Source organism: Rhinolophus sinicus, chromosome 6 (genome assembly GCF_057876585.1).
Source record: "Rhinolophus sinicus isolate RSI-liver-muscle chromosome 6, RSI-T2T, whole genome shotgun sequence".
In the NCBI taxonomy this organism is placed as follows: domain Eukaryota; kingdom Metazoa; phylum Chordata; class Mammalia; order Chiroptera; family Rhinolophidae; genus Rhinolophus; species Rhinolophus sinicus.
In genome coordinates, this window is record NC_142506.1 from 55,986,686 (window position 1) to 56,002,983 (window position 16,298).

Consider the following 16,298-nt stretch of genomic DNA (forward strand, 5'->3'; position numbering starts at 1 on the left):
CTAAGAGGTATTCATAATTAAAGTCAAATAGGACCATAAAGATTTAAAAAAAGATTACTCTCATCATTCCTACACACACACGGCTATGTAGTAAGCACCTTTTTAAGGTACTTTTTCTACTTATGACTTAACCTAATGATTTAAGAGACTATTTTTACTCCATCCTACAGGGTAACCCAACAGATTTGCTGAAACGGTTTCTGAAACTTGCTGTCTTGCTTTAGATACACTGATCATTTTCTCTGGTGACTGGATCAGTTACTCTAGATTGCATTTGTACTTCGCACATAAATATAGATGTTGTGGGATAAAGTGACATTGATATTTTTATCTTTTTTTAAAAACCTTTTAGTATTTCTTGGAAAGATGAGTGATAAGCAGCTGTGTGGTCTTTAGGGGAAATTTTGTCTTTCTGCATATTTGGAGCTGCTGCTTCCCAGATGGTTTTCTTGCTTTGCGGGAAATAAGTGTGTTTGCTGCCATTATTTGTATCTGCTGTTTATCAGTGGAATTTACAATGTTTTTTCTGTATCCCTTAGTCAGTGAGCCATGACAGCACTTAATTGTTATTTTGAAAGCTACTTCCCCCTTTCCCCCCAATTCTTAGCAAGTTTTTTTTCTTTTTTTTTATGGAATATGAAAGGAGAAAAGCTATTTAGTATTTCATAAATGTGCCCTATAGGAAAAACCCCGGTATCTAATGTGATCTGTACTGGTGATAATGGTTAGTTAATTGAACTAGTTAAAGTTTGGTGTTCTTAAAAGTGACATACACCTTTAAATATTTTAGTCTACTTTATAACTTTTCTGTAAAGTTTTTAGTGTTAGTCTGGTGATGAGAATTCTACATTATTTTTCTTTCCTAAAGCATGCCCATCTTTTATCTCCAGAGTATAAGAACATCAAAGTGGAGAGAGAACTTAGACATATGCAAAGCATCTGAATATAGCATTCTGTTAGACTTGTGTGCCCCCCTCATCTTTTATATGTGTCTCACAATTTTTTAATGAGTCACCTTGATAGAAACTTCCCAGAACATTCAACTGAATTTCACAGAATTTCTGTATACTCACATCGTATTAGTTTATATAGTATTTAAGTTGCATAATTACAATACAAGTACAATTGAAATGAATACATTTGGTCACAAACCCAGCTGACACTTGATAAGTACACAGCTTATTGCTGGGAGCAGAAGAGTGGAGGGTGATTATAGTAGCTTACTAGCTGTGAGCGTTTTAAGTGCTGATGGTATGTTTTATAGACAGGAAGGAGAGGATTTGATCCACCGTCCATTTGGGCATTGAAAGTCAGAACAGGGAGCTTTCACTGGCATATATTGGGGCTGTTACAGCTTACAGATGTTTACTTTTTACAGTTAATCTTTCTCACTGCTTTTCAAGTCACTAACAAATCTTTTTTTTCAGGTTTTTTCAAATTAACTTTTTTTTTTTTTTTTAAATTTATTGGGGACAAATCTCTTAATTCGGAGAAATGAAAAGATACAATGCCAGTCCTTCAGGGTTTTAACTAAATCTGATCTTGGTGGAGAGATGCTATGCGTAGATAGTATATTGTGAGAACATAGAATGAGTCCCAGTTTTGGTGGGGAGGTGGATAAGCTTTTGAGAGGATGTGACACTTGTGTCTATATTTTGAAGGACAGTCAGTGTGAGGCAGAAGGTATTTGGGAAGGAAATGGGCAGTTAGGTCAGGTAGAGGGAGAGGCACGTGCACAGGTGTGGCCATGTGGACAAGAGTGGCATAGTTGTTGTCACTGTTGTGTTGGAGTTTTGAACTGTTTTGAACATGGATGAGCCCCCGGTAGTAGGATGGGGGAATATGGTGTCTGACACACATTACCTGCTCCAGGTATTTGAAAGAAAGAAATGAATGTGAAAGACAAGCCACGTCGTGGTGGAACTTGTATGCTATGCTATGAAGCCGGAGTTTGCCTTGAGATGAGTCTTTGGAGTATCTTAACTAAAAAGAGTGACACGAGTAGATCTGATTTAGAAAGATATCCCTTTGGAAGCACTGGGAGGAGGGAGTAAGATTACATAGAAATACCAGTCAGGAGAGTATTGAAATCCAGTTGAGAAGCTAAGGAGGGCCCAAATGAAAGCTTTTGAGCCTTGCGAGTCAAGGGAACTAATGCATTAGAAGTCTTCAGGAAGTAGAACTGACAGGTCCTGGTGACTGAATGCCTCGTGGGGTACTGGGCACGGAGGATTCTGGAGTGACCCCTAGGCTTATAGGATGACTAGAGTCCAGAGTGGTGACGTGAGAGAAGATACTCCGTTCGTGACTTTCCTAGTGCTTAGTACAATACAGGACATGATGTTTATTGTTTACTTTCCTGTTAGAGGAAAATTATTCCCGGTCAAGTACATAATCTTCTGTAACTGAGATGGCCTAGTTCAGCTTCTGTAGGCGCTGTGGGATATAGGTGTGAACAGTACTTGTGGAATTGAGTGCAAATCTAACATTGGGTTTATTCTCAGCCTCCTTAATGCTTGAAATGTGATAAGATTGCAGCCTTGAACAACAACAAAATTGACGTCAGAGAATAATAAGATGGAAATCTCTCTTTAAAATTTTCACCTTTTTTGTGTAATTTCTTCCTTAGTATTCTGTCTTCTGAATAACTGACATCTTAGTTCATAGAAGGACTCAGTATCCTAACAGACAAGATGCTAAATCTTTTTCTTAGGATAAACTCGGATAAAATAGAGGTTATGTATGTACAGACCTTGATAACTTACTGCAGACAAGGCTCCATGGTGCATACTGAGGAGTCAAAGATGAATGACAGGCCTTTTTCAAAGATGGTGAAGACATGTTTATATGTGTGTAAAAATAAATTAATTGGGACCATGTCTTTCAACAGTGAAAATACTTGACAGCATGTCACCTGCTACTTTAGGAGTATCAGTAAAATGCTAGGTGACAGCCATCATTTTTCTCCTGCCTTTGGTTGACCCCTTCTTTCCCTTTTCCTTTCACGTATGTACTAGCCAGTCCTGTCTGCTACACTTCCAGCATATATTCTCATGCTGCTATGTTTCTAGTCAGGTTCAAGTTTCACCATTTGTACATCTCGCACTGGTCTTCATGCTTCCGTTTTTTTTTTGTTGTTTTTTTTTTTAAAGATTTTATTGGGGAACAGTGTGTACTTCCAGGACTTTTTTCCAAGTCAAGTTGTTGTCCTTTCAATCTTAGTTGTGGAGGGTTCTGTTCAGCTTCAAGTTGTCCTTTCAGTCTTAGTTGTGGAGGGCGCAGCACAGCTCCAGGTCCAGTTGCCGTTTTCTAGTTGCAGGGGGCACAGCCCACCATCCCTTGGGGGAGTCGAACCAGCAACCTTGTGGTTGAGCGGACATGCTCCAACCAACTGAGCCATCCGGGAGCTCAGCGGCAGCTCAAGGTGCCGTGTTCAATCTTAGTTGCAGGGGCAGAGCCCACCATCCCTTGCGGGACTCGAGGAATTGAACTGGCAACCTTGTGGTTGAGAGTCCACTGGCCCATGTGGGAATCGAACTGGCAGCCTTTGGAGTTAGGAGCATGGAGCTCTAACTGCCTGAGCCACCGGGCCGGCCCCATGCTTCTGTTCTTGATTTCCATGCCACTTTCCTGAATCCCTTCTGTACGTGGTAGCTAGAGTCACCTTTTATAAATGTAAGTCATGTTTCTCTTAAAGCCCTCTAGTGGCTTCCCTGGGCACTTGAAATCTCAACTCTTTCCTGTGGCTGGAGTATTACCTCCCCAGAGAGATGTCCTTGTTGAAAATGAATGAATACAATGGGAACGCAGGAGGGAGCGATTAATTCTGGCTTTGGCGACCCCAGAAAGACTTCATAGAGAAGTGGTGTTTGATCCAGTTCTTGATAAGTAGGATTTCGTTAGATGAAATTATGTACTAAACAAGCATTTAAAGAATGCCTACTATGTGCTAGGCACTGTTAAGTTAACGCTTCCTTTGTAAAGTAATGGTGAATGAGTCGTGTCTTTGAAAGGCTTTATCACAACTCAATAAATAGCAAATAGCAGAATAGCCAAACAGTTCCTAGTCTGCTTAAATACCAGGAAGCATTTCATTCACTGGTATCTTTGAGAATAGAACTTGGCAACCATTCTCTACCATTATATACCCCTGCTCAAGAAATTTGACTGTATTCAGAAATGAATTACTTGGCAAAGTCACAAAATTGTAAGATCGTATCATGGTTTTTTATACTTTTTTAAAAAATCAGCTGTCTCTCTCTCTCTCTAGCCTTCTAACAGCATATTTTATTTAAAACACCAAAGTTAAAACCAGGAAGATATGTATAGATATATTGTCTATATATGCCAACTGCATTTGGTCATAAAGTGAAACTTTTGTTTATAACTAGTTTAGTGACTGATCTTCACAAAACTATAATTTAGGAATTTACTAATTTAATCGTGTGTGTAGTTCCTTTAGAATGTTGAAGGCTTTGATTAGGTGTTCATTTGGAGTCTTGTTATAATGCAGATATAATGATAGTATAAAGATTATACAATTTTTTGGTCTTTTTTCCTGTGCTTGTTTAGATCATTTTCTTTTATTTTTTTCCTTTTTGACTTTTCAGTAGCTGTGGCTCTTAAATCTTGCCTTCCTTCCTTGTTACTTTCCCCTGAAAAACCTCACATATGTGTATAGTGTCAAAAATATTAAGTAGCGTTTCAGAAATTCACTCATTGACTTTCTCAGCAGAAAATCCTCCTAGAGGAAGCGGGAAATTCCTATCAGAAGAGCCTCTGAGCTGTTCCTATCTTGTGTACACACAACATATAGGTAGTTCTGTTGTGATTAAGGCCAGTATACTGTAAAGCAAACCCTTATCAGTATTTCACTGGACCAGGGAGAAATGGAAAAAACACCATATGGACAATGTAGGGAATTGTATAGAGAGCTAGTTATTACATATAAAGTATATTACATTATGTTCTTTCTTTTGAGATTTTGAAGTTCCAAAATATCCTTATTTTAATAAGTTATGGTGATCCCTCCCCTACCCCCAATATCCTACCTGGCAAGTCGGCCAAAGTATTGTCAACCAATTCTATATTGATTCATCCAGTTTATGTTTGAAGTTTATAGGTCCATGAAATCCCAAACTGGGTGCTACTGGCTTATTCTGTGCACACCTGTAATTGGAGTTGGTATATTGAGTGATTTTCTTCTCATCAACAACCAGTTCTCCTATTTTTTCCACTCCAAATGGCTGTCCAACAATTCAATTAAACTGTGAAAGCTATCTGGAGTTAGCACCGACCTCACAGGTTAAGAGGACTCAATCCCACAAGACTGCCCCCACTTCAGGGGCCAGCTGCCAGTGGGGTACTTAGGCTTCCCATACTTACGCCTGGCTGACTACACATTCAGGGGTTCCCATGACCCCCTTTTGATAATTTTCTGAACAACTCCCAGAACTTAGGAAAGTACTTTGCTTACTATTACTGGTTTATTTTAAAGGGTACAACTTGGCATAGCCAGATGGCAGAGCATAGGGCAAGGTATGGGGCAGGCACAGAGCTTCCATGCCCTCTTTGGGCGTGCCACCCAGCCAGCATCTCGATGTGAGCTTGTTTGGGTGTTTTATGGAGGTTTCATTACATAGACATGTTTGATGAACTCATTGGCCCTTGGTGAGTGAACCCAATGTCCGGCCCTTCTTCCCTCCCAGGAGGTGGGGTAGGGTAGGACTGAAAATTTCAACCTTCTAATCATGACTTGGTATTTCTGGCACCCAGCCCCCGTCCTGAAGCCTAGAGTCATCTCATTAGCATACCAAAGACGCTCTTACAGCTTATGAGATGCCAAGGGGTTTGTTTAGGAGCTCGGTCAGAACTGTGACAATGACCAGGTGTTTCGTATTATACCACAGGATATCTGTGTCTAGTAAGGAAAGGTCCTCACATGTTATGGAAAGGAATGCAAAGACTTGACTTGAATTTGTCACTAAGATCCCCGGCAACCAGTGCCATCTCTTCCTGGCCAAGCCCTGATGTGGCTTCTCTGAGAACCTGAAGTCTTCTAGGACTTGTTCGGGTTTTCCCTGTCTGCCCGTCCCAGCTTGCCACATCCTCACGTGGCTATTGAGACTTCTCCAACAGCACCTCAGCTCTTCCCCACACCTTAGTTTTTCTTCTCTTTAACCTGGGCTTCTCCTGCTGTTTCTTGGCTTTGTTTAGAGTTGGATTTGTAGCCTTAACATCTCATCTTGAAGATATCTTTTCATCTTCCTTAGAAAACGAATCAACTAATTTTTGCAGTTTGGGTCTTTCTTGGCTACTTTATGTTTTGGAGATGTCTTTGTTTCTATGGTTACAGCTTTCCCAGGGAAACTCAAGTGACCAGACATTTATTTGATTGTTGACTAAGTGGTTTGTAAATTAAGCACTAGTCAGAGATATTCAGTTAACTATGTGCTTCAATTCGGAACGTTTCCAGCAACAACCCACTCTTCTAGCAACCGGGAAGAAAAAGGTAGAGGGAGAAGTTGGGATATTCTATCTAACTCTCCTGGTTTTAGATTTCCTGTATGTTTTTAAAAAAAAAATTTTTCTTTTTGAGGCATGGAATGACCAAATGTACAAAATAGGGGTTTAACTATTGTTTTAGCTTGTGTCATCCCACTGGGACTCTCTTGAAGAGACATTATTTCTTGAACCATGGGAATCATAGTGTATGTCCAAAAATACTAACTTTTGAAAACTGGAAAATACTGTTCTTTATTAATTTACAGATTTGTTTATTGAGTTATTTACAGTTAGTAGTAAATTTGTGTCTTGGATTGTGTGCTGTAAGAAGCAATTTGCTTTAGGTTGTTTCATGTAATCTTTCTATAGAGTTATGGAAATGTTGTCACTTAGGTGTTTCGGTTGTGTTTCTGTTCAACTGCCGTGCTGACAGATGCTCTTTAATCAAGCTTTTAAAAAGAATTCAAGCTTTAGTCATTGGCTTGTTTTTGTTTCCAGGACTATTTTACTAAAAAAATTTCAGTGGAGCTTGAAAACTTAGACTACCACTGGTTTTATTTCAGTGTTTGTGGTGCTCAAATATGGTTCCAAGTTAGTTTTTGTAAAATTTCTCTAATGGAAAATTACAAACAATTCTAACCCCACTGTTCTGAAGCAATGTTATTGCTCAGTCCTGCGACCTCTTTAGGTCCCCATGAGTCTGCTGTCATCAAGTCATGTGACAAGTTGAGTAAAATACATATAAACATACACTGTTGAGAGATGGGGCAGAAGTGTGGGTAAGAGGGAAGGGCTTGAAATCACTTTTGGTTTCTGAGGGTATTGGGAAAAACCCCACATGATTCACTGTTTAAAATCTTTGAGGCGAAAATGGGTGGGATGAGCAATGCTTTCATTAAAGGTGGGGTTGGGTGAGCTACTGAGCAGCGTCTCCGTAACTGTGGCTTAAATGTGAGAGAAGTCTTCTGTGTAGAGATTGAGTTATTTTAGTTGGGTCAATAGTCAACATAGAGTTAATGTACCTGTGTCCTTCTGTTGCTCATTTTTGGTATTTGATTTAAAAAAAAAAAAAAATGTGGTATGAAATAAAGTAAAATTCAAATCAGTCTTTTTCCCCCCAGTAGGAATATTGAATTTTTGAAAGATGAAACTAGTGTTCATATGAAATAACTTCCCCTCATTTTATTTATTCATGTATCTCAGTCTCACTTGGTAACAAATAATTGAGGTGAAGCTAAGATTTAAAGATATTATCATGGAATTGCTCTTTGCTTTAATATTTATCTGTGAAGGTTAGCATTAAAATCTAGAATGATCTTTAGAAAACATCTCATTTTACTTTTTCATTTTTAAATGAAGAAATTTGAAACATAGGGTGTTATCTTGCCCAAGTGGAATCAAAGACTTAGTCACATAGCCATCCATTGATGGTTGGTGACAACTCCATATCTCAAGGGGCAGATAGAGCTACTCAGAATTGGTTACAGATCTTGAAGCAAGCCTGATGGTAAAAATATCAGTAAGTAAAGAGGGGAAACAGAAACTGCTCCTTGATTTTATAAATGTATATACATGATTACACAGATGACAATTAATTTTTACTTGTAGTTGTATTAGTTTGTTTTAAGTGCGCCTTCCCCATTTTTATCCACCCGTAAGGGCAGGAAGCCTGTGTTTTGTTTGGTGTTGTTTCTAGCACCCAGTAAAGCACTAATTGTTGACTGACTGCTAGGTGAGCTAACTCTGATTTATGTGGTGATGTGGGAAACTTAGCATATTTTAAATATCTTAAGTTTGCTTTTTTTTTTTTTTTTTAAACAGTGAACAGAGTATCTGCCAGGCAAGAGCTGCTGTGATGGTTTATGATGATGCCAATAAGAAGTGGGTGCCAGCTGGTGGCTCAACTGGGTTCAGCAGAGTTCATATATATCACCACACAGGCAACAACACATTCAGAGTGGTGGGCAGGAAAATTCAAGACCATCAGGTAAGGAAGGGTCTGTGATTTTTTTTTTTTTTTTTATGGAGGACGCAGCTCACAGTGGCCCATACAGGAATCGAACCGGCAGCCTGCTGTTATTGGTGTTATTACTAGCACCATACTCTAACCAACTGAGCTAACTGGCCACCCCCGGTGAAATTCTTAAAGTCGTCTTGTGTTACAAAAAGACTTGGTACATTCAGTAAAATAAAGGAGTGCTTTTAAACTATAGTTGAAATGGTCTCTCTGGGGAAAACATTGGTAGTACTAACGAACAGTCCTAAAAGTAGCTCAATGGTGGCAAAAAAGAAAATGAATATTTAAAAATAAGTAGCCAGAATCCTGTACAAGTCTGGGAATTTCCATATGAAACACTGAAATTTTTATTAAGAGAAGTAAACACCCCGATAAACTTTAATTTAAAAAAAAAGAGAGAGAGAGAGAGAAGTAAACTATCCTGTGGCTTTTAGCTTTTGACAGATGGGGTGTTCTTAAAATATTTGGAAATTAGAAAACACTTCTAAATAATTCATGACACTAAGTTGGAACTCATTATGAAGATTAGAAAATAAGAATACTTAGACCTGAGTGACAAGTATTACTTATAGAAATCTGTGGGACATCTAAGCTGTCCTTAGATGGACACATCTTAAGGGCATATAATGAGCTTAACTCAAAGAGAGCAGAAGGAAATACTAAAAATAAAAGAACTTAATTAAATAAAAATAAGTAGAAATTATTAACACAAAAGCTTACCCTGCTGAATAGAAAAATCGCAGAATCAAAGAAAAAAGTTGAAAATAAACAGTATTAGCATTGGAAGAGTATTGCTATTAGTTATAGTAAGGCAATAAATTACTAAGGTAACATGAATGGCTTTATGCTGATAAATAAGCCATTTTGTAGACAAATATAATTTACCCAAGCTGGCAGAAAGTAGAAAAACATAGTAGACCTACAATCATAAAATATATCAATAGTTAATAATCTATCACCAAATTTTAAAAAATGGAGGGGAGTTCAGAGCATTGATAAACAAAATCTAAAAATCTACAAAATGCTACCTTTTTTATGCAAACTGTTTTAAAGAATAGTACTTTATGAGGCTAGTATAATTTTGATACCTAAAAACAGAACAGTTCGAGAGAGGAAAATTATAAGCCAGTCTCAGTTGTGGACATTGACAGAGATATAGAAGTCCTCAGTAAGATATTATTAGCAGGCCAAATGCAGCAGAGTACATGAAAAAAAAAGAAGAAGATCACCTCTGACCAAATGGGGTTTATCTCTTTTTATCTCAGTAATGTAAGGATAGTTTAACATTAGATAACTTAGTAATGTAGTTTACCAGAAGAATACTATAAGAAACAAGAAATTCAGGAAAAGCATTTGATAAAAGTAAAATCTGTGCATAAAATTTTCAGCATGTTTGGCATAAAAATTTTCTTAAGTTGATAAGGATGAGTAATATAAACATACAGCAGACATCTTACAGGACAGTACGATGTTGGGAGGATATCCATCAAACTCAAGAATAAGTTGAGGATTTCAGCTTTAATCACTTTCATTTAGCATTGCAGAGGAGGTAACGTAGTGATATGAAGATGAAGAAACTCTAAGGATTGAAAAGAAAGACATATAGCTGATTTTATTCACTCGTGATGTAATTGTCTACATAAAAAATCCCAAGAGTATCTGCAGATAAAATAATAGAACTAATAAGATTGTTCAGCAAGGTTGCTGGATACAAGATCAGTACATAAAAGCCAGTGGCATTTTTGTATAACTAGCAATAAACAATTAGAAAACATAATTTTATAAAGATACCACTTTAACAAAAACAATAATGTACCTACAGATATATCTAATAAAAAAATTGGTTTCCTCTTATTCCAGAGTACCTTGCTACATTTCTTAATGATTTTAAGTCTTTTCTAAATGGAAACATGTTATTATAATTTATTAAACAACATTTAATCTTTTTGTAGTAAAGAGCCATTAAAAAAATCACCCACCATTTATTTGAATGTTTGTTAAGCATGTGAGTAAAGAAGGACAGTGAGTTGTTTCAGTTATGAACTGAAAGAAGAAAGAACTAGAGAAGTAAACCCAGCTTTGGGACCTCTCTTTACTGGAGGCGGGTGTCAGTTTTGAAAGAGACTGAGAAGATGAGCAGATTTTGGGGAGACTCATGGGACACGTAGGACACAAATGGGAAGTTAGAGCCTGCCAGTGAAGGAGTGTTGTCTTGGTGATCCCCCAGGTCATGACTTGGGACCCAGAAGCCGCAATTCCCTGGAAGAAGTTTGACTCAGAATTAGTCTGGCCTTTATAGGAACTGAAACCCAGCCTCTAATTTTGGTCACTTTTGTATTAAAGTGATTCGAGATTGTTAGTTTTCTTAGCTGTTTGCCAGAAGCAAATGTACATTTTCCCTGGAAAAATATAACATCATTGTAGGCCTCAAAATTTCCATATAATGGTCCATACACAATGTCTGGCACTCAATCAAAATACCCAGGCATACAGGGAGACGACAGGAATAGTATTAGAACAGATCGACTGGGAATCCAGTTAATAGAACTATCAGAAATTGACTTTAAAATAACCATGCTCAGTATATTCAAGGAAATAAAAGATTGAGAATTTCAGCAGAGGACTAGATTCCTGAAAAAAGAACTTAATGGAAATTTTAGAATTAAAAAATAGAATAACTGCTGTTAACTCAGTGATGGGTTTTACAAACTAGAAACAGCTAAAAAGAATGAGTAAACTGGAATATAGGTCAGAAAAGAATATTCAGACTGAAGCTAAGATATTCTGAAAGAGAAAAATGTAGGTATATAAAAAGCTTAAAGACATGGACAATACAGTAAAAAGTGTATAACGTATGTGTAATCAGTCCCAGAGGAGAGCAGAGAATGGGGCAGAAAAATAATCAAAGAGATAATGAACAAGAATTTTCAAAAGTGATGAAAAATTACTGTAAACAAAATACAGGGTGAAACTCTTGAGAGCAGTCAGTGAAAAAAAAATGATTTTAAAGAAGCAACAACAGTTTGTCAGGTGACTTTTCAATAGAAATAACAAGAGCTAGAAGGCAGTGGACTTCAAAGTACTGTAAGAAAATAAATGACTCCTTAAAATTTCACACCTAAGAAAAATATCCTTCAAAAATGAAGAAGTAAAGTTGTTTTCAGACTAAGAAAAAAATGGAGAGAATTCATCACCGGGAGATCTGCATTGAGAGAAAAATTTCAAGATGGTCCCAGCAGAAGCTTGAAGAGACAGAAGAATAAAAAGTAAAAGAAAGCATAAACACTGATCATCGAAGGTCATTGACTGTGTATAGTGGTAGCGTTTTATGGGGTTTAAAATATACATAGAATTAAAATAACCAATATAAATAGCAAAGGAGTCCTGAGATGGGCATGAGAAATGGGGGGCGCTATTGGAGATAAAGTATTTGTAAAGTCCTTGTATTGTTGAGGAAAAGGTAAAAATAATAGTTTTTATTTGTCTTTGATAAGTTTGAGATGCTTGATGTCATCTCTGGGGCAACCACTAAAACAGTGAAAAAGTTTAATTAGTGAGCTAATAGAGGGGATAATAATAAAGTAGGTATGGTAGATTTAGACCCACATTTATATATAATTTACATTAAATGTAAATGAACACTCCAGTTAAAAGCAGAGACTGGAAGGTTGGAGCAATAACACAAAATTGATAATCTGAGTATAAAGTTGTCGCCACACACAAAGAGCTGAGAATAATCAAAGCACTACTAAAGAACAAAGTAGGTGGACACTACTCTGGGGGCTATAAAGACTTAATGTAAAGCCACAATAATAAAGACACTGTGACACTGGCTCAAAGACAGGCATATTGACCAGTGAAACAAAATAGAGCCATTCAGACACTTGAGTTATGGAAAAGGTAAACTGCAGCACAGTTAACAGATAGGACTGGATCAATTGCACAGCCATGTTGGAACAAAGAGGAAACTTGAATCTCATTTCACACCACAGGCATAAATCAATTCCAGTTGGATTGGAGATGTGAGTATGAAAGTTATATCAATAAAGCTTTTATAAAATAATCTGGGATAATATTTTCATGACCTTGGGATTGAGAAACATTTCTTAAACAGGTTACAAAAACATTAACTGTGAAGGCGAAGATTGCTAATTCAGATTGAATTTGGAATGAATAAAAGTTATCTGTTCATCGAAAGACACCATTAAGAGAGTGAAAAGGCAAGCCGCAAAAATGGAGATGATATTTACAACACAGATAACCAACAATAGGATTATATCCAGAATATATAAAGGACTCTTACAAAGCAATAAGAAAAAAAAAAGATGGACGACTTGGTAGAAAAATGGGCAAGAGATTTAATTTGAGCAGTTATTAGTAAAAGAAGATATCTACATAGCCATTAAAACATGAAAAAGTACTGAATTTTATTAGTAATCAGGAAAATGCAAACTAGAACAAGACTGATACAGTATTCATACCCATCAGAATTGTTAAAATAAAGACCAACAATACAGACTGTAATGTTGGATTGAATGTGTAGTTGCGCGTGCAACCTGTTTATATTCTGCTGTGGAAGTGAAAATTGATAGAACTAATTTGGAAACCTACTTGGAGTTTTCAACTAAAGTTGAAAACTCTCTATATATGGCCTGTGACAATTGCACTCCTGGATATATGCCCAACAGAAATGTGTGCTCATATGTCCAAAAAAAGACATTTAATAGGATGTTCACAACCTGGCAATTTTTAATATCCTCCAACTGCAAATAATTCAAATGTCCATTAATGGGAGAATGGATAAATAAACGATTTATACAATGGAATACCATAGGGCAGCGAAAAAGAAGAACCCACAACTGCATGGAATAAACGGGGAAAGGGCAGATACATTATAATACATACTTATTATGGAACTCCGTGTACATAAAATCTCCAAACCTGAAAAATTGATCTATGATGTTAGAAGTGTGGCTGGTACCTTTTGGGAGCGAGGAGGGGTTAAGAAGCACATCCTATTTCTTGATCAGGGTTTTGGCTACATGGGAATGTTCACCGAGATACATGCATATATATTATATGCTTTGTGACTTTATAATACTTCAATAAACATGGTAAAATATATTTAATGAGGCATATAGATTTTCTTTTGTTTAGCTGATTTACTGTTTTAAAGCCAGACCTTTGTACCCATCAGACAGCTTAACTTCCATCAGACTTAATATTTCTGCAGACTGTCCCCTAGATAATTGGTTTAACCGTTTTTTTTGCCAACCATGTCCGGAGCAGGTGTGAATGAGTGAATATCTGCCCAATCAGGGTTTGTTGACTGTGTTGATTTTGCCAGTTAGTACCTCGATTTGATAAAGAATTACTGTCTTTTAGGTCGTGATAAATTGTGCCATTCCTAAAGGGTTGAAGTACAATCAAGCTACACAGACCTTCCACCAATGGCGGGATGCTAGACAGGTGTATGGTCTCAACTTTGGCAGCAAAGAGGATGCCAATGTCTTTGCAAGTGCCATGATGCATGCCTTGGAAGTGTTGAATTCCCAGGAGACAGGTAAGGTGCCCATGGCTGACTCGTTTCCTTGAACTGAAGTGCCATATGGATGGCTACAACAAGCCTTTTCTGACCCACTTTTAAATCATATATGTATTTGAAGTCATTCGTGAATTTCTGTTCTCTACAGAAACATGAACTTTTTTTGTTGATGATAAACCTGTAGTCTAGAAGGATAATCACATGAGATTGGTTAGTTAGTAACTTTTGAGGGCTCTCATTTGAAGTTACTTAGTTACGTTCATCCTGCTTTAGAACCTCAGCAAGGATACAGGCCCAGAGAATATGCAACGGATAGAAAGTATACACCTTTACCATGATTTCAGTTTTAAGGAAGAAACATGTGTTTTCTAGAATATGTTTTTAAAGCGACTACTGAGCCCTTGAACTTCAAGTAGGACTAGGTGTCCTTCGTCGTAGTAAATATAAAAATTGGATTCTAAGTTGTTTCAGGATTTTAGGAGTGCCCTCAGGTGGTGTAAGCTAGGAATTGCATCTCCCCGACACTGCATGGTGGTTTGACGCTGCATGTAGAAATAATTCACTTTAAAAAAACCTAGGATTTAAGTCTGTGTATGTGTCAGAGATGAGTTCTGTTTTTGTTTTTGTTTAAAAAATAGAAAAGAAATATACCAATGTATTGCTCTCTCTTTGGGGAGATAGATTTTAGTCAGAAAAGAAATGTCATGTATAAAACAATACAAATGTGATTATGCTTGCCTTTGTTGTATATTTAGTAGTGATCATAATGATATAAATGTGCTATAAACAATTTATATATTTTAAGAGGAAGAACATATAGTCAAATTAAAATTTGATATTTTGTTGAAGATGTAGAATTTCAAAACCTGTTGTAGGTACAATAAATTTCATGTATTTCTTGCCTTATTCTAAAAGGGATTGAAACATCTAGCCCATGTGTTAGTCTTTTCCAAATACAAATTTCAGAGCAAGAAGTCGTTTTTGAATCTTGCTGGAAACCATGGTATTATGCTTATAGATGGTTTATATTAGATCTCCTTTGAGGAAATTAATATATCTATAAACAGTTTGTACATAGCTCTCATAGCTTACCTATTTTGAGAAAATAAACCGCTGGAACGTCTCCTGGTTTGTCAGTATGTCCAGAAAGGAGCCGAGGAAAGTCTGTATGTATATATTATATATAGTCTTGGATGTAGATTGTCTGAGTGTACTTGTCTGTTAGGCACCAGTATTTTATTGGCCTTCTGTTGTAGGTATAGAATTGCTTTTCTGTTACCATAGTTTTACCATAGGAAAGAAACTAGAATTATGGTTCTTAATATCTTATTAAGTAGGTTGACTACATAATAAAATAATTAAAGGACAAAAGTTTAGACAGTATATGTATGACAATAATATTTGGCTTCCCCATGTTTGGAACAAACTAGCATTTTAATTTCTTAAACTTCAAAAGAGTGTCTAAAAGATGTTAGGAACTAAATGTTACTAATTTAAAGTAGTTAAAATTATTGTTGTTCATCTTGTCATCATTTTTTTTTTTAACCAAGCGGTAAGGATTATTTTTATCACTGTGTAGTCATACAGTTGGCTTTCAAAATGCCGATGCTAATTTTTTTCTCCTGATCTTGATCTTTTGAAATTAATGAGTCTTAATTTGGAGAGACTCAATGATATTCTCTGTTGTAAAGTGATTTCCACATTATAGAAAGTCTGGCAAATGGCAAAAAGCACCCATCGTCTCACTAGCTTTGCAAGCATTTTGGAAAGGCAAAAAAATGTAATAGATTGTTCCTACATGATTTTGAAACTTTATTCTCTTCTCTGTCACAATCTCCTAATACCATGGGCTGAGGGAAGCGAGGAAGGTGGAGAAGATTCATCCTAGCCTTCCATCTCCTTGCGTCATGGCCCAAAGTCATTGGCAAAAAGGCTTTTGGTTCTGTAGCTTTTTCATCAGAAAAAACAAAGTATATAAAAAGGTTGACGTTTTCTAACAGTCTGATTTGGGTAGAAAATTACTATTTTCATAAATTACTGCAAATGTTAATTTCTGATTTTTGATGGCATTAAACTGGCTTGGAAGTGGAGACACAGGAGGAAGTAGATGCTAAGAATCAGAAGTGTTGTTGGGAAAGGATGTAATTTTTTCAGTCAGTCTCCACCAAAGGAGGATAGGTACCCCCACCCCAGGATTATTTTGTGGGCCTCCTCCCAGCCACCTAAACAAAC

General features: G+C 36.8%; 1 protein-coding gene across 10 annotated transcripts in view; it reads left to right on the plus strand.

The window, feature by feature from the left end:
• ENAH (ENAH actin regulator) overlaps positions 1-16,298 on the plus strand; it is a 110,279-nt gene that overhangs the window by 42,705 nt on the left and 51,276 nt on the right. For all 10 annotated transcript variants that reach the window (XM_074316929.2, XM_074316928.2, XM_074316927.2 and 7 more), the window contains exons 2-3: positions 8,326-8,491; positions 13,907-14,084. In XM_074316929.2, coding sequence (XP_074173030.2) covers positions 8,326-8,491; positions 13,907-14,084 — 344 coding nt within the window. The remainder of the gene's footprint in view (positions 1-8,325; positions 8,492-13,906; positions 14,085-16,298) is intronic.